Here is a 23,301-nt window from a genome sequence, read left to right as displayed (position 1 = left end):
TACCAGCAGGATACAGGAAGAGATGCTCTCCCTGCTGCAGAAGAGACCCAGTTCATGAGTTGTTATTTTCTTTATACAGAACATCAAAAATTTCTGGAAGGCTTTTAAATATGTTTCATTTTAACCCTCCTGACACCACTGCAGTTAGGTGGGTGGTAAATGCCATGTAGTTTACTTTAGAAATCAAGAATGCTTATGACAGCTGGAATGATGTTCTAGCTGGCAATGGAAACAGAGTAGACAGAATCCGGGAACTGGAGACCCAGATACAGCCTTACTACATCCACATCACCAAAGTCACACAGTATTGCTTTCCTTTTTCAGCTCTCAGGGTTTCTGAAAGAGCAAAACCATCAAAGTAAACAGTACTTTGCTTTCCACATTGGTTGAATAATATCCTGAGCGGTACACTTGGATCTCAAAAAGATTTCGGAAGCCTTTGCAATGTTCATAACAGCTATAGGAGAGATGTACTATTCACCATATTATGTAATGAAACAAACTTTGGGCTCAAAGGGATGTGGCAAGTTTGGCAATATGCCTGTTTCATTTTGTGAAACAACTATTTAGTTGTTTGAAACAAAAACAACAATAATAAAATGGTGGGTATCCATCAGCCCTTGTTAGGCAATTGCACTGAAAGGAAGTGGTTGAATTCCATTAAAAACATTTCAAATTTGTAGGCATCCTTCAAACACCAATTATATTGAAATCAGGTAGATGAAATTAAATTCTTTCAGAGAATTACCTATCTTTAAAGTAAGTAATTACCCATACAGGGTTATTACTATCTGAACATAGTTAACCTATGCATATGGTCAAAGGAACTCAAGGCAACTGTTTGAGTAGAGAGGGCTACAACCAGACCAGGCTCGTGTCTGTAATAGGGTTTGGTGAAGGATGGGATTCTCCCTTTGACAGCAGCTCCCAAAGCATAGCACTGAACCCCTAACATCCTACCTTCCTTTAATTACCAGTTATGAATTGTTCAACAAACATCCATCAACATTAGTGGTACCATTCTGATACCTCTAATGTTGACTGTCTAGCGTAAGATGCAGCAACCCAATAAAGGTAGAAACAGGTATATCTCCTGTCTGTTTTGCTCTAAGGACTGGGAAGGAATCCCTGCCTAGCTGAAGACCCTGTCTAAAAGCCTGGCTTCAAGAGAAGGATCCAATATGATTTTTTGATTGTTTTTGTATTTACCCTGTTTCAGTCTATAAGTGGGGGGCAAAGCTGCATTACAGTTAGAAGACCACCCGCCACATAAATAGGCTAGAGCTAGAAGCCTCTGAAATAAGCTAGCAACACCTTTATACTGAGTGTCACCTTCACTTTCCAGCCCTTGTTATGTACTTTAGAATTTACTGATTCATGAAGGTCAGAGCTGAAAGGGAGCTTAGAAATCCTCCCAACCAACTTCCATTCTCTATATACAGAAGAAATGTACCCTAAAACCACAGAGCTAATAAGTGGCAAAACCAGAATTTAAACCTGGATATTCCAACTCTATGATCAGGACACACCACTATACCAGAAATATAATCTAGATTTTGCTCTTGAGAAATTTCAACCTAGGAAATGTGGGGAAAAAATAGGGAAAGGGGCTTAGAAACAACTAGAGAGCAATTTTAGACAGCATGTAGCAGAGCATTTAGTTTATAGATGAGTCATAATTCAAAGAAAGTAGGGATTAATATGGACTTCTAGGACTGTGATTCCCCACTAATGAATGAAATCTTCAAAGAATGGAGTACTATCCAAAATGTCTTATACATCCTAGTACTTGCCGCAGTTAATGAAACAGAGTAAGTACCCATGACATGGTAGTTGAATGGATGGGCGGCTATATGGATTTGTGGATGGATAGTCTGGAGAAAGGAAGCCCTCATAAAGGAAGTGGGATATAGTAGGGGTTAGAATAAGAAGGACAGTGTAGAAGCTATACAGTATTGAAACGAGCATTATTTACTTAAAGGATGTTGAAAAAACAACTTACTTGCAGTAGAAGACACTTACTAGGAAGTAGCACATGATGAATTTAGACACTCCATATCAGTATCACACAGCTGATCGTCACCTATTCTCATGACTTTACTGGATTATGTTTAGACTGGTGTTGTAAGTGCAGGGAGAGTTTGAGAAACTTGTTAATGAATCCAGACTCCCACATACAAAATGAGATTTCTGAATGTGTGTGGTCATTGGTATTCTGTTCCGTTCTTTTTCTACACAAATAGCAACAGATGGTTGGAGGGTGCCAAGAGGAGTGGGAATCCAGGAGGCAAATTTAAATTGCCCCATCTTCTCTTTTGCTGGGTCTCCTCTGGATGAACCCCAGGGGGAAGGAAGACTGTAGAAGAATTCTTTGGCTTTTACACAGCCAAAAGACTGATTGGTATGCAGCCTTCTTAGGTGCCCCATACTTGGATCTAGGGAATGCAGACAAATCTCTTATCACCAATACCAGCTGTGTTAAGTAAATGGCTTAGGTTTTAGATGCCTTGATTTCCACATATATATTGGGAAAGTGGTAGAATCTCATAGAACTTTTAGGAATAAATGGACTTAATATATTAATGTGCTTTACTTTACAGCCAAAGATATCACTCTATAAGGTTTGGTGGAGCTGATGAGGAACTGGTGAACATTTATGAAGTGAAGATTTGTCAAAGGGTACATCGACCCTTTAAGGAGGTTATCTTGTGTTCAACATTCCTCTTGTGTCTCCAATCCCATCACACAGGATCCAGCATGCTAGCTATTTCACAAGTTCATGAACATAGGCTTGTTTTGGCCTTAGGGCCTTGGCTCTTGCTATTCCCTCTCCTTGGAGTTCACATCTCCTGGAGCTTTAACTGGCTGCCTCCTACTCATTATTCAGGTTTCAACTCAAATGTCACCTCTTCAAGGAAGCATTGCCTAACCTTAGATAAAGTAGGCCCCTTCCCTCAATTTCTCTCTTCCACATGGCTCTATTTTAACTTTCCCTAGCTATTCAGTATCTAAAAATTACCTTATATGTCTGTTTGCTTACAAAGTTACTCAGCCTTATTCAGAGACTAGAATATGCCTGCATATGTTAAGTGCTCAACAGATATTTGTTAACTCCTAACTGGTGGGCTGATTGATTGACAAGAACAGGACCCCAAAGCATATACATTGAAAATAGTATTAGTTATAGCTTCAAACAATAAGTAATCCTCTTCTGAAAAGAGCAAATACCCAAAGCAGACTTCATACAGAATGACAGCAGTAGGCTTTAATGGAAAATTTCTCTCTCTCTCTCTCTCTCTCTCTTTTTCTGTTCAGCCTTGAGGTGAAAGGCAAACTGAAGGAGAGTGTTGGTCATTGTAACCAAGCTCCTTCACTTAAAACAAAATCAAAAGTTGAGAAAAGCTCTAGGTCCTTTATGCCCATGTCTGTCCTCAGCCTGGTGAAATAAACTTGTATTGTCGAAAGCTTAGCCTTTCCTACCTACTCCCCCACCTCACTTCTGGGGTCTCAAATGAAGGGAATCCAACAAACTACAGTAATGCTTGATTTAGACCAGTGACTTGCACATGCTAGAAGCTTAATAAGTTCTATTGGTCTTATTACTTGTATAAAGGCCTAACAGTACCTAAGGACCTGTACGTTTTCTAGAGATATTTAACTTGTGGTCTTAAGATTGGAGCATCAATCTTTCAACCTTCAGAAAACCAAGATCCAGTTAAGCAACTGCTTAGGAATATAAAAGTTCAGTTTAAATAAGTATGTGCCTAGCTGTTTCTACTTTAAAAATTGTTCTAACATCTAAATGGTTCTTCCCAGTTAAATATAATATTCTTTAATATTTATGTACTGTTATTTTAATTTTAAATTTCTATTTTTATAGGCAAAGGACAATTGAGCAGAAAAATGTTATACCCTCTCTCTCTCATGCTGTGAAGCAACCTGTTTTACTGTTTAAGCCTGTGTTTGTTCTGTTTCAATTGTACAGAGGAAACAGTTCTGGCACCTTTAAAAATCAAAGATCTATCACTCAACAGGAGAACATAGCAACCTAGGAAAGGGAATTATGAGGAATAGAGAAAAGATACAGTGCTTCTAAAACCTCACTGGGCTTATGAATCACCTAGGAATCTTGTAAAAATGTAGATTCTAATTCAAGTATATCTTGGGTGGAGTCTGAGAGTCTGCATTTCTCACAAGCGCTAGGTGATGTTGTGCTGCTGGTCCTTGTGTTTAAGGATGATGCTGTTTGGGTCACGTGGCTTGAGAAATAAAAATCACTTTAGAGCATTTAGTATTGTACTTGCAGTTATAGTAACATTAAGCCAGTACTATTTTATTTAACCTACAAAAATGACCAAAAATTCTTCCCCACCCATGCAGAGATGAAGCCTCTTTCTCCTCTCCTTGAGTCAGGATGACCACATGACTAGCTTTGGCCAACAGACAACAGCAACCTGCTGGAAGACGAGACCTGAAAAGTACTTGTGCACTGAGACTTGCTCTCTCTTGCTGCTCTTAGAACCCTTCAATCACCACACAGTTGCACCAGAGCTAGCCTTCTGGAGGATGAAAGGCCACATGGAAGAGAAGCAAGGTCCCCCCCCTGCCAACAGCCTGCCAATCGCCATCCCTTTGAGTGAAGCCATCCTAGGTTATACAGTCTCCAGCTAATTCTCCAATTAACCACAGTCAAGCTGGCTTATGCAGAAGATCTGACCCAACACACAGGACCATGAGCTAAATAAAATGATTGTTGTTTTAACCACCAAGGTTTTTGTTTTTTTTGCTTTGTTTTGTTTTTTTCATGCAGCCTCTAAAATATGAACTGATGCTTAAGAAGGAGCAATAAGAGTTTGCAAAGTCAGAGGTGCATAACACCATTTGTGCTTATGATTCTTTTTCCTTCTTGTCTTCATTCTATGTGGTATAATTTTGGTCTCATATAATAGAAATGGATATCAGTAGTTATTGCAATAGAATTTGAACTATTTTTCTATATTATAATTAAATTTATTTTTACCTTGTATTTTACTATGTTGAATCCTCCTGTTTAGAAGTTAAGCCACGTGCCCAGGTCACACAGTTTGTAAATGGCAGAACACTTTTTAGCCTAACACAGAGTCAGAAATTTCAAAAGTTCCTTGCAGTAAGTTATTCAGTGTCTCAATTCTTCTGCTAAGATGCAAATACAGAATTACATTCTGAAGGACATGCTCTCCAGCCCTCACCTTGTTTCATGTTTGAGAAGGTAATGCTAGGCCCAGTTACAAAGGAATGATCTTACACTGATATGAGATGCCAATGGCAAACCCTCCTGGGGGAAGGACTCAACATCAGCCAGTCCTTGACCCAGAGTCCTTAGATAGACGGCACTGGTGTTGCACTGTTCCTTTGCGGGTTTACTCACTGTTGGGCAGCCTCTCCCAATGTTGATGGTCCTTGACCATCTGGGCTCTTCTCAAAACCTGTCAATCTCCACCATATTTTTTCTTTTTCACAGCCATGTGAAATACCTATTACTCACAGTCTCATGGCCATGACTATATATTAAAAACTGCTCACTATGGACTTGGGCAGTGTTCCTTACTTTGTGCCTCCTATTGAAGTGACCTCCACCTCCTCTGCTCCCTTCTATTCTTCCACGTTGAGAATCATCACGTTAAAAGAAGCTTTCCAAACTGGTATTCCACAAGCTGAATAATGCCTGCAGTGTCACTTGCTTATGAATAGAATAGGATTCTTAAAAATTAGAATTTGAAAGCCTTTAATCAAACCATGTACTTTGCAGATAGCACAGGCCATATACTCCCTATCACCCAGCTGCTTCCCCCATCACAGCACCTTACCATACTGCAAAGGCCTCTGATTGTACATCAGCTGTATTCTAATCTTTCTCGCTGAGGATTTGCATATACTGCCACCACTATAACTACCAAGCACGTTCCAGGGATTCCCTGATCTTTAGATCCAGATGTAACCTCTGTCCACATCTTTAACTGCTTACTCTTATTTTTTATTTATTTATTTGGCTGCACCTCACAGCTTCTGGCATCTTAGTTCCCCAACCAGGGATTGAACCCAGGCCCTCGGCAGTGAGAGCTCGGAGTCCTAACCACTGAACCGCCAGGGTTAACTGCTTACTCTTAGCTCTATATGTTAGAGTTTTCTTTCACATCTTATTCTTCCTTTCCTCCCATCTACCCTAAATCAATCCATTCATAGAAATCATCTTAAATTGTTTCTTGGAAAAAGTACCATTTAAAAGATTGTCAATCCCATTGCAAAACTATTTTTGCATTTGTCTTGTCCTGTCCATCTCTCATGTTAACATAGTCAGCCTCACACAATATCTCACTTGGGCAGATAGGGGAAGCTCCCAGCTGCTCTCCTTGTTTTCAGTATCCTTTTCCCTGCCCTTCGTGTTCAAGACCATCATCAGGATTATATTCCTTGTACCCACATTTTGGAAATCGTAATCCAGGTTGAAAGTCTTTCCAATCTGGCTCTGAGCTAACCCTCCAGTCTCATCTCTCCTCAATCCCCTCTCTTTCATTCCTGTGCTCCAGACACCATAAGCATCTCAGAAGCCCCTGTAGTTTTTTCACAGACTTTGCCTACTGACTGGAGTGGCCATCCTCTGTCTATCTGGTCAACCCCTCCTCCTTTTCTCTCACCTCCTCTGACTGTCCTTGCTCAATTAGCTAGAGAAATCTCTCCAATCCCAGTTCTTGCTTACATCTCTGCCATAGCATGAATCATACTGCTTTGTTACCCATCACCTCCACTCCAGATCTAAGAATACCCAAGGCAGGCACCACATTTTATCTAACTTTATCTCATCAGCTAAACCTCCATTTGACTTAAACTAACGAAAACAAATAAGAACAGCAACAGATATTTATGCTAAATTATTAAAAGGTATTCTCAAGGTGCCTGTGAGAGATTAAGAAGTGGTTCCAGAGAATGGGAGATGATTGAATAAAGACATAAATGCACCCAACTGGTTAATTTACTACAGAAGGCTCACTGCTCATGGATGGTGGGGGATTTCCTACACAAACTAGATCTGTGAAATGAAGCCACATATAAATGGCATTAATGTGTGTGACTTCAACTCCAAAAGTTTGCACCTTCCTGGGTTAATAATTTGTGCCTATATGTCAATGTAATATAAAGGCTTTTTATATTTAGCTCAGATTCCCCAGGCTATTGATTAGGCAAAAATTCAAACCAGTTAATAAAGTCAATTCAACAAGAATCTCTACAAAGCCAGCACTGTGCCAGACTGCACTAAGAGGAAAGGGGGCGTGTTTATCACTGTAATGTGGCAATTCCGATGCTCTTTGTGTATGGTTTCTCATATATGATAGTCTTCCACACCTTTAGAGGTAGATATTAGAGGGTCCTAAAAGCAGGAAAATAACAAGTCTTTCCTTAGGGAATTTCATTTTACCTGCAAAGACAAAATTAGCAACATCTGGAAAACAAGATAATTAAATGTCAAGATGTATCAGAGACAGAACTTACTACAGAATCAAATTGGTTCCATTATTTGTGGCTAGGATGAGGAGGTGAGACTTGCTAATACCAAGCAGAAGAACTGTAGTTGTCTGGCTATCCCCACAAATTCTTGGGGCCTGACAGAAAACTGATTCTTGCACCAGCATCCTGTTACAGTGTTTGAGATCTAAACCTGAGAATCACTTCTTGGTATGGTGAGAGCCAAGTTAAAGTCAAATATACCTATGGGTTTACAATTAAATAAATGTTTCCTGAGCTGTTTTGGCACATTGGTTTGATGTTAACAGATGTCCCAAATAAGTGGGTGAAACCATGAAAAACAAGATTTCTCGTGATTGAGATAGTGTATTGTGAATAGCAAAGAACAGAGTCTAGTGCATTTCACAAATATATTTAAACATTCTTACCTCCACAGAGTATTTTAAGTAACACGGCATTAAACTATTTTCAGACATTAACACCTTTGCGAAAATAATTTGGCTGGACAGCCACTTAATAAGATGTGGCAATGAAACGCTTGCGAGCTCCCAGAAGGAACACTGAAGACCCCAAAGCCCAAGCCTCCACCTGCCTCTTCAGGAAGGAGGGAGGAAATGGGAATGGGAAGGAAGGGTGGTTCCAAGGCACCAAGAACAGATTCCGACAGGGATCTCAGTCGGTGCCCCAGCCAGATGAAGGAAAGGGAACCAAAAGATGTTTCTATCTGTGGTGTAGTGGAGTTTCTCAAGGAGAAGAAGAAAGCAGCAAAAGAGATATTGAGGGTGAAATATGTACAACCTTTCAGGAGGATAATCTGGCCTTATGTATTGAAAGTCTTTTAAAACTCCCCACTCTTTGAATACCAATACTACTTCTGGAATTAAAATTTGAAGACACAGTTGCCTAAATGTGCAAGGGTATATGTCCTAGTCTGTTCAGGCTGCTATAACAAACTACCATAGACTTGGTGGTTAAACAACAAACATTTCTTTCTCACAGTTCTGCAGGCGTGGAAGTCCAATATCAAGGCACCTACAGATTTGGTATCTGGTGAGAGCCTCCTAGTTCATGGACATCCGTATTCTCACTGTGTCCTCACATGACAGAAAGGGCCTGAGAGCTCTCTGGGTCTCTTTTGTAAGAGCACAAATCTCATTCATGAGGGCTCCACTCTAGTGACCTAATAACCTCTGGCAGGCCCCACCTCCAAATACCATCACATTGGGGATTAGGTTTCAATATATGAATTCTGGGGGGCACAAACATCCAGTCTATAGTAGTATATGTATGAGGAAGTTCGTCCCAGTCATTTCATAAGAGCTAAAAACCAGAAACAACTTAATTGGTAAAAAAGGGAGATGGGTAAAATAAATAGAATGGTCTGTAGCCATTGAAGATGATCCTATCAATTTGTATTCTGGATATGGGACTATATCAACAATGAAAAAAAATAGTTACAAAGTAATATGTATAATGTTATTGTATTTTTAGAAAATATAGATATATGTGAAATAGTAAAATTCTAAAAGAATATGTACCCAAAACTTAATAGTTTATCTCCAGGTGGTTGAATTTTAGGTGACAATCTTCATTTAAAATTTTTTTTCTTGTTTTTTTCCCCCATTTTTCATTTTTCTATAATAAAAAGGTAACACTTAGACATCCATGAGAAATACATACAGATTGACAGTGATAAGAAAACTGAGGTGTAATATAAGCCAGGAACTGCCTAAGGCTAGCATGTACAAGGGCTCTCTATACCTACTGCCTTACCAACAGTAAAACCAAACTTTATTAAGAGCCCTACGAAGTGCTAAGTACTGAGATAGACACAGACTTTGCATTCTATGTGTTTGAAATCTAATAGGACAGAGAACAAGATTCAGAAGACGTGAGGTTTTTGTCCAAATTCTAGCACCCATCTTGGGCAATCACTTAACATTTCTGGCCCTTCAATTCCTGAACTATAAACTAGGAAATTAATGATACTTGAGTTACTTTTTCAGGATAGAATTTGTGAGTGCTCCAATAGAATGCTTCTTAAAATTTAATTTTAACCTGGAGCTGACGGTAAAATGCAGATTTGATTCAATGGGTCTAGGAAGACACCTAAACTTCTGCCTTTCTAACATGCTCCAGGCCTGCTAGTCCTATGCTTACACTTTCAAGTTGCAAAATTCTAATATACATGATATCATTGAATTTTCCCCAAGAATCTTTTAAGATAGCCATCCTTGGTCCTATTTCACTGATAATGGAGTGACCTGTGTAGGATTAAACTGAGAGAAAATGGCAAAGCAAGGAACCCCAGTTGAAGTCTTTTTATTCCTAATCTCCAAGATGTTAAGGTCCCATTCAGTTCTAAAATACTATAATTAGAAATGGCTGCTACACTCATATAAAGTGAACCCCACCAGGAGCAGTATTGGTAAAGGTAAGCTGCTAATATAGTTCAGAAGAATGAGAGATCACTTTACATGGGAATCAATTAAGAAGTCATAGAAGGGAACTTCCCTGGCACTCCAGTGGTTAAGACCCTGTGCTTCCACTGCAGGGGGCGTGGGTTCGATCCCTGGTCGGAGAACTAGGATCCTACATGCCGTGTGGCATGGGCAAGAAAAAAAAATGTCATAGAGGAAATTTGACATCATCAGCCTTGAAGGATGGCTAGAATGAAGGCAAGCAAAGATGGAGAGAGTATAAACAGCAGTTAGGTATAATATGGCATGAGCAGAGCACATGGCAGTGCAGAGGAAGCTTGTAGAAAGGGGCCCAGGACAGCAGAACAGGCCTCAGGAGCTAACCCAGGTATTTATTACAAAAGTCAAAGGTAACCTTAAGGTGTTCAGTCTTAGAGGCTAGAAGAATACAGCAAACTAAAATTTTCAGTATAGCATTGGAAGCCCTTTTTAAAAAAATTTTACAGTTCATTTAATGGCAAATGGTAATCATCAAATTAACAATGGTTATCTTCAAAAGTTATTACACTAGCTGTGCTGTCATTTCTCAAGCTTGGTCACATACCTAAAGTCACACACACTTTCCACATACGATGCATCATACAAAGCAGACTTGGTTTATCATCAGTATTTATAAAACCAGGCCTAGGGAAAGAACTAGGTCTGGGGACCAATGCATGGTCTTAATATAGCAAATGTTTGGAAACCCTTTACCAACTTCCTTCCCCTCCCAACACAGATTCCATTTGTCCCTGTATATCTTCTTCCCCCGGAGAACTAGGGAATTAATCCACTCATCATGATATATGCATATCAGTTCCCCATCGTAGGTTATGCCTTCACGATGCCCATCTCTCCAGTCAGTGAGCCTTGAGTCCTTAAACTACTTCATACACTTTACTTCCTTCAATGAAGCTTTTTAGCATTGGTCCCATTTGACCTGTCAGCTCTTCGCATTTGTATGTTCTAGAGATATTTACTCTCAAGCACTGGGCCATATATAATTATTATCGGCTAAGTCTCTTAGTGTCTACTGCTCTTCCCTACCTAAAGCTCCAGGAGGAAAGCACTAAGTCACTGCATTTCTTTGGTTTACTCCCATGACTTAATATCAATGCAAGATGTTAGGTATTGCCTTAGTGCTATCCATATTACTACCTTGTTTTAAGAGGAGGATAAAGTTTGATAAGAAAAATGACTTTTTTAATGTGTTCCTCCTAAGTAGATCTCCTGAGAGAAACCTTACAGCCCTCACCCTTTGGCCCCATATACATCTTCAGAGGCGCTCTGCAAAAGGCTAGTTATATGCTGTGTGCCCACAGGAACAACAGAGTTAATTCTCTCCTTTTGAAATTGTGACTCCCACCCTCCTCCCCTACATCTAAATGTTTCCTTTTAAAGAAAAGCCAGTGCTCACTGCTACTGAAAAGTAAAAACAACCACATAAACACCAAGGTCCAGGCTGGAGCAAGCAATGACAGAACATTAAAATCACCATTTGAATTTCTCTTTCCTTGAACACTGCCAAAGACTACTATTGGAAGGCCAATCCTCAGAATGCATGCTCATTTCAGACTTTTGTCACTTGCACCTCTAGGTTCACAAACTATTTTGAGTCAAATAAACGAATTGGAGGTGGCCTTCAGTTGAGATGAAATGGGAGAGATACAACATTTCAAAAAAAAAAAAAACTGTATGTGACCAGCCCCTACCACCCCATCACAACATAAAGTACCAAGAAGAAACAAGGAGGGTTTATTATGCAAAGGTTAATGTATCAGTATAAGGTTTAGGAGAGGAAGAATAAATTACCCCTCCATCCTCCAAACTATACTTCTGGACTCTCCAGCTGCATCGAGCTTGCTCTTCCACCTCCTCTTAGTTCCAGATTGTGTTTTGGCAATCAGATCCATACTTCATGTACCCCTGAGTTCCTTCCCATTTGCTGAATCCACATTTTCAAGATTCTTATCCTTTCTTACCCCACTCCCCAATCACATGTTGGCCTAATAGCTTGAGGTGCCTTTCTTGCTCAACTACTATGGCAGTTCAGCAAGACATGCTAAATATCTTTCCCCATATAAACACGGAAAATAACAAGGGTGTTTTTAAGTGTGTAAAGTATCTCTCATCAGCATCCAATGCTGAAGGAGAAGACAATTACCAACAGAAAACTGTGCTTAGCCCAGAAAAAGAGATTGCTCATGTATATACACAATCATCACATTATAACCTGATGCATTAGATGTTCTCACAAGAGAGGTAAAGAGTTATGAGAGATCAAACATGAGGAAATAAAGAACTTTATGTGAGCTCTTTCCTTTTTTTTACTTTTTAGTGTGTTGGACCCTAAGAGGCATGAAATTAAAACTCAAGAAAACCAGCTATATCAGCTTGCTTTGGTGACTCAAAAGTTGTCGTTTCTCGACTCAACTTTGCTGAAACACTTGATTCATGTTGTTCTTATTTAACCTAATTTGCATTGATTTAATCAGGGCTGGTGTGCTTTAAATACATAATAAATTGGGATTCTGCAACTTAGATGACTTAGAATAGCTAAATTTCAATAAAGCTCATTTCAATCTGTTAATGTATACGGTTCTGCCAAGGGGTTTAAAACCGTAGAAAAGATGCAAACTTGCCACATTAGAAGTGGGAAAGATTTAAAGATACCATCCAGATGAAATGATTTGCAGGATAATAATGTGAAAAGCAATATATATATGTACATATGTATTTTTTAATTACAGCCTAGACATATCTTCTACGTTTTGAGTATCATACTTAGAAGAAAACTCACATATAAATGCAGTGAATTTAATTTTATTTTCCTTCCTTCTTGCCAAGACTCAACTCTTTTCTGCCTCCCTGTACCAGCTCTACAAATCAAGTGACATCCAAAGTGGGACCTCTTCTTGCCATTTGGCAGGCTCTAGCACCACTTTGCAAGCTGCCTGCATTAGGAGAATTTTCTTCCTAGCAGCCATGGGGATTGGGTGGCTTGTACTCACAATACTTGCTGAATGGTTGGCCAATGTTTACCCCTGTCTGCCCCAGCTCCCCAACCTTTTAGAGTTTATGGCTCAATCAACCGGCTTGCTGTGAGGAATAATTGTCTTGGCAAGAGGTGAAAACACTTGAAGGTGAAATTGTTTGTCTGTTAAAGTGTTTCGCAGCACCCTGGAGGTGCCAGTGCCCAGTCCAGAGTCAGGCAGGAGGCAAGAGTGATGGAGAGGTGACCATCAAGAATGGGAAAGGAAGACCACCACTTTGGTGCGAGACAGAAAATAACCTATCTGTGCCAGTAACAAGCTGTGAGACCTCGGATAATCACCCGATGTCTCTGTACCTCAGTTTCATCATGTGCAAAATTCAGATTTTCTAATGTCTCTTTTAGCTCCTAAGACAGCATGTGATGTCTAGGACATTTCAGCTTTGTTTTCCTTCCAATTGAAGGATGCATCTCAGAGATGAATGACCAGGGCAGAGCTCAGAGGAATACAAAATGGAATGATTCATGCCCCTGTTCATATAACTTTTCCTGAAAAGTAGCACTAGTCTTTGGTGACTTTAATTCCACTGGTTAGTGTCTTTGGCTTGAATGTAAGGAGCAACCTAGTTACTTGTCCAAAGCCAGTCCAACCCTGGAGCTTTGGTAATCCACCTCATTCTTATCAATGTGAGCACAACTATAGATAATGTCCACTTATTTTCAGTTCCTAAGAGTCAGACATGATGGGAATTAGAAGTGAGGAGCTGGAAATTCACATTTCATTCTCCCTATTACCTCCTTGGGCATATTTGTGAAGAAGGTAGGCTTATCCACTCACTTCCAGCAGGGTTTCTCTGTCTTTTTTTTTTTTTTTTTTTTTTTTTAACAGATGACCAACAGGTCCCTGACAACAGCAATGCAGACCCTCTCCAGACCAGTTGGAACAAGACAGAGCTAAACATAAGAAGCTTAAGGAGCCCATCCATAAATGAGTGTTAATGGAAATAATCAGGCCAAGACCTCTTCATACTCACATGATACAATTTAGTAACAGTCTCAAAGCTTAAGTACGGGTGTATATATAGAAAGGGGTAGGCTTCACGAGGGTTTAAACTACCCCTTCTCCTCTCATCCTCTCACACATTCTCCTGGAGCGGAGTGTACTGCAGGGTTCTGTCATCACCATGAGCAGCACGTCAGGGTCAGCCCTCCCGGTGTCAGACATTAGAATCTTTCTTTAATCCACCCGGGACCCCACAGACATCTATGGAGACTGGTGAAGCCCCGGCGGGATCTCGGGCAAGAGAAACTCCCTGTACACAGACATAGGTTTCTGCCACTCTAGGTCTCCTACCGCCGGGACCAGGGTGGCTTTCCAAATCCGCTGAGTTTGGAAAGCATTCCCCCATCCACCACCTAACAGGGGGGCTGGCTGACTGCAGAACTCCAGTGCCCGCAAGGGAAAAAAGAAAAATCTCAGCCAAGTCCCCACAATCATTGCTTTCCTCTAGCTTCTCTCAAGTTGCTTTTCTAAAGCTAAGGACCAAATGTTGATTTCTCTACAGATTCCTACGTATCTCTTACACGTAGACAGCTTTAAAGGGGGAGGGGGGAACGTTCCCCAAAGGGAAGGGGAGGGCGGAACAGAATATTTCAGTCTCCCACTTGGAAATATCTTGTCGTTGATGATGCTTTTCCAAACCTCCATCCCCCCTCCTTTTTTTTTTTTTTTTTTTTTCTTTTTGGAAATATGGACCAAAAAGCTGAAAGTTATTTCCATTTCATCAAAGAACATATATTACTTTAGTGGTTCGGGAGAATGTTGGTTTTCTGCCCACCCCTTTTCAATCTGCCCATGTCTGAGGTGCTCCGGGAAGACGCATAATCGTGAGCCGCTTACGACACTCAGTGAGCAGTAGGTGCCGGTGCAAGCTCGCGCCTCACACTGCCTGGCGGAGGGAAGGAGCCCGGGCGCTGGGCGCCGCTCCCCGCTCCCCGCTCCCCGCTCCCAGCGCCGCCGCCCGAGCCGCCCGCCGCCCGCAAAGCATGAGCGAGCCTGCTCTCCGCAGCCGCCCCGGGCGCGAATGGCAGGCGGTCTCCGCGGAGCAAAAGGTGGCGCCGGTCAGTGGTCCTTTCCAATGACGGACATTAACCAGACTGTCAAATCCTGGGGAGTCGCGAGCCCCGAGTTTGGAGTTTTTTTTTTCCCCACAACGTCACAGTCCGAACTGCAGAGGGAAAGGACAGCGGCAGGAAGGCGAAGCCCCGGCTCCCGCACGCAGTTGGGAAACTTGCGGGTCCTAGAAGTCGCCTCCCCGCCTCGCCGGCCGCCCTTGCAGCCCCGAGCGGAGCAGCAAAGTGAGACATTGTGCGCCTGCCAGATCCGCCGGCCGCGGACCGGGGCTGCCTCGGAAACACAGAGGGGTCTTCTCTCGCCCTGCATATAATTAGCCTGCACACAAAGGGAGCAGCTGAATGGAGGTTGTCACTCTCTGGAAAAGGGTGGGTAAGACACTTTTTAATTAAATTCTTTCCCGAAGATTTTTTTTTTTCCTCCCTTTTCTTTGCTGCAGCATCTAACATGGACCAAATCACCATCTCTTTGATCTTTACGTGGCTGTGAACTTTCTATGCTGCCCAGCTTTCTGCATGCTTAGAGGTGAACGTGTGGCTTTGGGGAGGGGGGGGTCCTGCTTTATTTCAATGTATTTATTTGATTTTTGCCCTTTTCTCCCCCTCCCCCGTTCCCCCTCCCTCGGAATAAAATATGATGTAGATTTCTGACCGAGCGCTTCCAATGGACATTCTCCAGCCTCTCTGGAAAGATTCTCGCTAATGGATTTCCTGCTGCTCGGTCTCTGTCTATACTGGCTGCTGAGGAGGCCCTCGGGGGTGGTCTTGTGTTTGCTGGGGGCCTGCTTTCAGATGCTGCCCGCCGCCCCCAGCGGGTGCCCGCAGCTGTGCCGGTGCGAGGGGCGGCTGCTGTACTGCGAGGCGCTCAACCTCACCGAGGCGCCCCACAACCTGTCCGGCCTGCTGGGCTTGTCCCTGCGCTACAACAGCCTCTCGGAGCTGCGCGCCGGCCAGTTCACGGGGTTAATGCAGCTCACGTGGCTCTATCTGGATCACAATCACATCTGCTCGGTGCAGGGGGACGCCTTTCAGAAACTGCGCCGAGTTAAGGAACTCACACTGAGTTCCAACCAGATCACCCAACTGGCCAACACCACCTTCCGGCCCATGCCCAACCTGCGCAGCGTGGACCTCTCGTACAACAAGCTGCAGGCGCTCGCGCCCGATCTCTTCCACGGGCTGCGGAAGCTCACCACGCTGCACATGCGGGCCAACGCCATCCAGTTCGTGCCCGTGCGCATCTTCCAGGACTGCCGCAGCCTCAAGTTTCTCGACATCGGATACAATCAGCTCAAGAGTCTGGCGCGCAACTCTTTCGCCGGCTTGTTCAAGCTCACCGAGCTGCACCTGGAGCACAACGACTTGGTCAAGGTGAACTTCGCCCACTTCCCGCGCCTCATCTCCCTGCACTCGCTCTGCCTGAGGAGGAACAAGGTGGCCATTGTGGTCAGCTCGCTGGACTGGGTATGGAACCTGGAGAAAATGGACCTGTCGGGCAACGAGATCGAGTACATGGAGCCCCATGTGTTCGAGACCGTGCCACACCTCCAGTCCCTGCAGCTGGACTCCAACCGTCTCACCTACATCGAGCCCCGTATCCTCAACTCCTGGAAGTCGCTGACGAGCGTCACCCTGGCCGGGAACCTCTGGGACTGTGGGCGCAACGTGTGCGCCCTGGCCTCGTGGCTCAGCAACTTCCAGGGGCGCTACGATGGCAACTTGCAGTGCGCCAGCCCGGAGTACGCACAGGGCGAGGACGTCCTGGACGCCGTGTACGCTTTCCACCTGTGCGAGGAGGGGGCCGAGCCCACCAGCGGCCACCTGCTCTCGGCCGTCACCAACCGCAGCGACCTGGGATCCTCCGCCGGCCCGGCCACCACTCTCGCTGACGGCGGGGAGGGGCAGCCCGACAGCACGCCTGAGCTGGCTACCGTGGCCCTCCCCGGCGGCGAACACGCCGAGAACGCCGTGCAGATTCACAAGGTGGTCACCGGCACCATGGCCCTCATCTTCTCCTTCCTCATCGTGGTCCTGGTGCTCTACGTCTCTTGGAAGTGTTTCCCAGCCAGTCTCAGGCAGCTCAGACAGTGCTTTGTGACGCAGCGCAGGAAGCAAAAGCAGAAACAGACCATGCATCAGATGGCTGCCATGTCTGCTCAGGAGTACTACGTTGATTACAAACCGAACCACATCGAGGGAGCCCTGGTCATCATCAACGAGTATGGCTCGTGTACCTGCCACCAGCAGCCCGCGAGGGAATGCGAGGTGTGATTGTCCCAGTGGCTCCCAACCCGTGCGCTACCAAATATGCCTGGACAGCCGGGGCGGGCCGGCGAGCACCAGGCTGGGGTCTCCTGTCTGTGCTCTGATATGCTCCTTGACTGAAGCTGTAAGGGGATCTCTCCCAGAGACTTGACATTTTAGCTTTATTGTGTCTTAAAAACAAAAACGAGATAAAACACAACAAAACCCCACCCCACAACCTTCAGGACAGTCTATCTTAAATTTCATATGAGAACTCCTTCCTCCCTTTGAAGATCTGTCCCTATTCAGGAATCTGAGAGTGTAAAAAGGTACCAATCAATCATTGATTTTTTTTTTTTTTTGTAAACTTAAAATGTTTAAAATAAAATAGCATTTACAGTTTTTACAGACTGGTGTAACCTAAATGAATTGTTACCTGGTTAAGAGAGAAGCAACAGTTAGAATTTCCTTCCCCCACCCCCCCGTGTGTGTGTGTGTGTGTGTGTGTGTGTGTGAGTGGAGGGGTGATCTAGTGGCCAGAGGGAAAATCCAGAAATTCAGGAGCAAAGTAGCCAGGCTCATTTTGAAACATTAAGAAGGACAAACAGAGCTTATCAGGTGGAGGTACCCCACATGATTAAGGACTGAAAAAAGCAAGACCCTTTATATTATATTTGGGGGTGGGGAGATGCAGTGCAATCTAGCCACTTTAAAGCAGTTGAAAGGCAGACTGAGGACTGAGCATCCTTGCTCAGCCTTTAAGGCAGAGATCATTGCAAATGTTTTTTAAAAGGCAGTGCCAGACAGTTTTTCCTATGAACAGGAAACATTTTTGCACTTAATACAAGCGTCTTTCAAATCGATTCAAAATCTCACCCCCAAATGCCACTGGTTCACTATTCTCCTACGCCTTGGATTCACCAGACTTAGTAGCATTTGTTCCCTTTTCCATACTCTCTCGAGTGAAAGACTCTCAGCTCCTGTGGTCTGACTCAGGGAAATAAGGCGGAATCCAAATGTTCGGTGATGAAAGCTGTGCTTTCTGGAGCATATTGGTAAGACTGCAGCAAGCTGAGGCTCTCAGCAGTGACAGCACACTCCTAGTTGCTGTGGGGAACAGTGGGAAAATCCTACCCTGGGTGCTGCTTGTAGCAGGAGACTTTAGGGGCAGACGGGATACAGAAGTGATGGGGGTGGGGTGGGATGGGGAAGATGAGCTTTTGATCCTATGTTCCAATATTACTGAAATAGGAATAATTTGTTAACCCAGGACAGAAAAGCTGCCTCTCCTCAGATTGCCCTGTTGTGTAATGCCTGCTTTCCTGTGTTATCTTAGTTTTTTTCTGTGTTGGGGTCAGTGATTTCCCCTTCCCAACCTTCATAGGTTTCCAGGTCCACAGAGATGTGGGTTGTTTATTGAACTAAATTCAAGAGTGGTAGCAGGTGGTGGTGTGGGGAAGGGACAGGGGAGAAGTATGTGTGACAGATGGGAGGGGTCTTTCACTAGCTAGCAATTTAAGCAAATGTGTGATTGAAATAAACTGTCATGAGTGACAGCTGGTGAGCTAATGTTGTCCATGTCCAGAAGTTTTTCTCAAACTCAGGTGCTCACCCCTCTGAATGATCTTACAGACTGGCATCGTTCGTTTTTCCTTTTCTTCTGGGAGAGAGAGAGAGAGAGAAGTCTGAATAGCAGGAAGAGGGATGGGGGGGAGAAAACATACACCACCCTCTCCCAAAATGCAAATGCCTCCGGCCACCTACCTAAAAGGGCACAATCAGCTGTTTGAAATGCAGAATGGCATCACCAGGAGGTTTACTTAATCTGAGGGTTGGTAGTAGATTTCTCTTCTACCAATGGAGAACCCAATATGCCTAAAAATACTGCTTCTGAGAGGTTCTTTCAAGAGAAATATTTTGCAAATGTCTCTAAGATGTTAAGCCTTGGTAGAGAGCTTCTTACGCACGCACACGCGCGCGCGCACACGCACGCACACACACACACACACACACCCCATAATCTCATTTTCTCTGACCAGGAAACTTCATCTTATTTTGTTTATAATTAAAACATGACTTTATGACACATACCAATGCACGCAACACCCATTTAAACTAGTAATGTTCTAGAAGAGAGACGCTTTGATAACTTTGAGGAGGGGGTTTTGGATATAGTCTAAGAATGATCATTTGGGAATGCCATTGTAAACAGCATCTCACTTGGAGGGAAGGGGTTGCAGGAACATCTATAATGAAACCTCACTAAAGAGACCTCCTCTAGGAGACAACAGACCTTTTCTGGAAAAAAAAAAATCCCCCAGTTGTGCAACTGAAGGATTCAATTCAATCCTTGGATTCCATGGATTTAATATGCTCCTAGGAAGGTTCCTGAAATCCAGTGCCAAAAGCTGCTCTGGCTTGGTGCATTAAGGGTGGTGTTGGTGTGCTTATAGGGAAAGCTTCCAGAAGCAAAGCCTTATTGGCAAACATCAGAAGCACAGATCCACCCTACCCCCTAGAAATATGGATATTGGAAACTGGAGAATTTCTCTCCTATCTCTAATACATTTTCCCCCTTCATTCTTCTTTTGTAAATGTGGCCATGAGAAAAAGCTAGAGAGTAATCATGCTTTGTTATATGCTGCTGCCACCCCTACCCACCATATGACTAAACACCACATATGTAGAAGATCTGAAGTCCACGTAAATCTAATGAAATACTATTGTAAACAGGACTCTGTAACCTGAGACCTGGAGAACAAATGATGGTCATGAAAACTGTGTTCTTAATTTGTTTGTGTGTGTTTGTGTGTGTGTGTGTGTGTGTGTGTGTATGTGTTATTGTCTCTGTGTTGTGTGCCTTTATAGGCAAGGAAATATGTTTCCTACACAAACAGAGAAATTTAGCTCACATCATTTCATGCTCCTGTGCCTCTTGCTTTGGAGAATGGCAGGGGGCGGGGGAAGGCAAGAATGAGGGAAATTGGTAGATTTAACTAAGGTTTTATGACACTTGAAATCCTTTCTTTCTTAAGTTAATTGATCTTTAAGCTTCAAGAAACTTGCTCTGACCCCCTCTAAGGAAACTACTGAGCATTTAAAAGACAATCTGATTTTTAAAGGTGTAGCACCTTTTTTGTTGTTGTTCTTCCCACAGAGGGTGCTGATCTCCTTGTCCTGTGCTGTTTGGAAAGAATTTAAGACCTGGTCATTGTCTCTTCCTGGGCATTGTGATGGATTAACCCTCCATTTGCAGTACTTTCCCAGCTGATTAAAGTTCAGCCCTAGTATAGAGGTTTTTCAAATATTTATATAGAAAAAAAAGTCCTTTCAAATGACAAATGACACTCTCAGACCAGTCTTAGCCCCGATAGTTTTTTTTTTAGGTGGTACCAGAGTGAGTGGGTTGAATGAAACCCATCCTTTGGCTTTCACTCTGAGGAAAAGCAGCCCCTGGGGCTCAGACTCCAGCCCTGATAGTTGAGACCACCACCCAGCCCAGGCTCTCAAGACTGCAAAGTTGCCATCATAAAGAAAAGGTTATTCCAGTAAAAGGAAACTTTTAAAATTCATTTTTAATATTCTCTCAAGCTCTTCAAAGTCTAAGAGTGCCTTACCTTTTTTCCCCTGCCTTCAGGAAGGAGACATTTGGTATGACTTAGCATCAACAACACATTTATGAGTATGTGTAAGTCATTAGAAGGGCAAACACTACCTGTTATTTCTCTCAAGTTTCCTGAGCAACTGCACACAGATCACTGGAGGGCTTAGGGGCCTCCTGTGTTGCTGGGTTATATTAATCGACTTGTCAGCAAGTTTGGCACCTATTCTGTCTGGTGCAGCCATGTAGAAGGGAGCACTGGTGGATCACACATCCTGGGATAATGAAAGGCATCAGATACCCTTCTCACAGAGACCACTATCAAGAGGCCAGAATTTATATGCTTTGGACAATGGGTATTATAATGTTTCAGGGTAGTCAAAATAAGCATCAATTATCTCCTGTAGATAGGTGGTTATGTTGGTTGATTTGGGCTTGCCATGGATGGAATGTCAAATAGCAAGGAGTTAATTGGAATATGACTATTAGACAGGCTCCTGAAATATATTTTGGGAGAAGTTTAGGGATATACACATACATACATATACATAAATGACGTAACATGACACATAATAGTCACACACACATACTACATTGTCATATATGTATGTATATATACATATAACCACATGTATAACAACATACACATGATCATATTACATAACTGAACCCTCCAGCATTAATTATCCTCCTGCTTTCTTCTTCCATGACCAAACTTTTACTCACAAAATGATCTGATAAAATCAATCACAAGGTGTAAAGGACTGAGGTGGCTGATGATATTTTCAGGCATTAGTTAATGAGTGGTAGAGGCTCTGCAGGCTGGGTATCTTCTGAGCTCCTCATGCCATAGAAGGGTATATGCCTGCTACCTAGTGGTAAGAGCCAGCAAAGCATTCTTTAGAGAGCATGCACCTAACTCATGAGTTCCACCTCAGGGTTACAAAACATTTCTCTATTAAAAATTGCTCTACTCTAATTTTTTTCCTGGGATCCTGTAGGCAGAATTCTTCCTCCTGTGACTGGGTCCCAGCTCCTGGCCTTCCTCAGCTGGACACAGTTTACAGTTTTTAGCTCAAAGCAAAAGCCTGGCTATTACATCCTTAAGGCTTAGTCAGAGTTGTAAATGAGATGGAAGAAATACATTTATTGAGTGGTTACTTGGTATGAGAGCCTTTATCTAGACCTTATCTTTACATGAGGAACCTGAGGCTTAGAGAGGTTGAGTGTTTTTGTACAGCTAGCAATTGGAAGCACAGGGCATTCAGTCTGGTGTCCTTTTAACTATACCCTGTTTCTAATTTCCTTGAATGGTTGCCTCCTCCACTCCTCTAACCAGCAAAGACCCTAGGACTAGCCTAGGCTAAGGGTACATGCTCACCATATTCTTGGTGGATGACATGGGTGCAATGCTTGAATCCAGGAATTTTCATCATGACTTTGTTTGCTCTGGCCTCTTGTAATCGGGTCATGCAGGACTCTGCCAACAGAAGAGACCTCTCACAGGCTTCCAGGAGCACAAAGTTCAGTTAATCATCCAGCCCAACCACTAACCAGAGGATTTTGGACTCAGAGAGACTAAGGTCTTCCAGGTATTCATATATTACTGTTGAGGATTTATTTAATGACCCCTCTTGGTCATTAAATGGGCTATGTCTCTATGGTGGTGGGTCTCAACCAGGGGCAAATCTGGCACCCAATCAATGTAATGTCCAGAAACATTTGTGATTTTCATGCTTGGGGGTGGGATGCTACCAGCATCCAGTGAGTGGAGGTCATGGATCCTGCTGAACACCCTACAATGTACAGGAAGGCCCCCTCAACAAAGAATCATTTACCCCAAAATGTCAAGGGTGCCGAGTTTCAGAAACTCTGCTCCCTGGTATAGAGTAATGAGGCCATTGACACCAACAAGCTGCGTTCCAGCTTTGCTTGGAGTCGTTCACCCAGCTCTGTTGCCTTCTAATCTTCCTCTCTTGCAAGAGAATTGGAAGTCTAAATGAAAACCCCTCAGGTTGGCTGCTAATCAGCGTGAGGACCTGTAGCTAGCACACGCTTCTCAAAGAACATATGGCAAAACTTAAATTAACTGGGACAAAACCTGTCAGAGCCCTCCATTGACCCACTTTTTCTCTGGCAATACCTCATTTAGGAAACAGAAAAAAAAAAATCGAGTTAACAGTGGATATTTAATTAACAAGAAGGAAAATGAGAAACTTGATATTCCTTTCAGTAGGTGTTCTGATGTCTGGGCTTTTCCCCTTCTCCAACCAAGCCTGGAATGTCTCCAAGGTGGGAATGGGCTTTCATTTTAAAAATCAATGTGCTGGGACTTCCCTGGAGGTCCAGTGGTTAAGACTCCACACTTCCAA

At 43.1% G+C, this 23,301-nt stretch overlaps 1 protein-coding gene and 1 non-coding gene across 2 annotated transcripts; one reads left to right on the top strand and one right to left on the bottom strand.

Moving 5' to 3' along the window:
* Nucleotides 1-10,575: 10,575 nt before the first annotated feature.
* LOC133074877 (small nucleolar RNA SNORA72) lies at nucleotides 10,576-10,675 on the bottom strand. Its single transcript, XR_009697278.1, has one exon. It is a non-coding gene; the product is annotated as a small nucleolar RNA SNORA72 (small nucleolar RNA).
* Nucleotides 10,676-15,786: 5,111 nt separating this feature from the next.
* On the top strand, nucleotides 15,787-17,355 carry LRRTM1 (leucine rich repeat transmembrane neuronal 1). The gene has a single exon (XM_061211403.1). It carries the CDS (start codon nucleotides 15,787-15,789, stop codon nucleotides 17,353-17,355), a length of 1,569 nt encoding a protein of 522 aa, XP_061067386.1.
* The last annotated feature ends 5,946 nt before the right edge of the window (nucleotides 17,356-23,301 follow it).

This window comes from Eubalaena glacialis, chromosome 14 (assembly GCF_028564815.1).
Source record: "Eubalaena glacialis isolate mEubGla1 chromosome 14, mEubGla1.1.hap2.+ XY, whole genome shotgun sequence".
NCBI classification, from domain to species: Eukaryota; Metazoa; Chordata; class Mammalia; order Artiodactyla; family Balaenidae; genus Eubalaena; species Eubalaena glacialis.
Note: the sequence above shows the minus strand (reverse complement) of the source record. Positions and strands in the feature narration are given on the sequence as shown.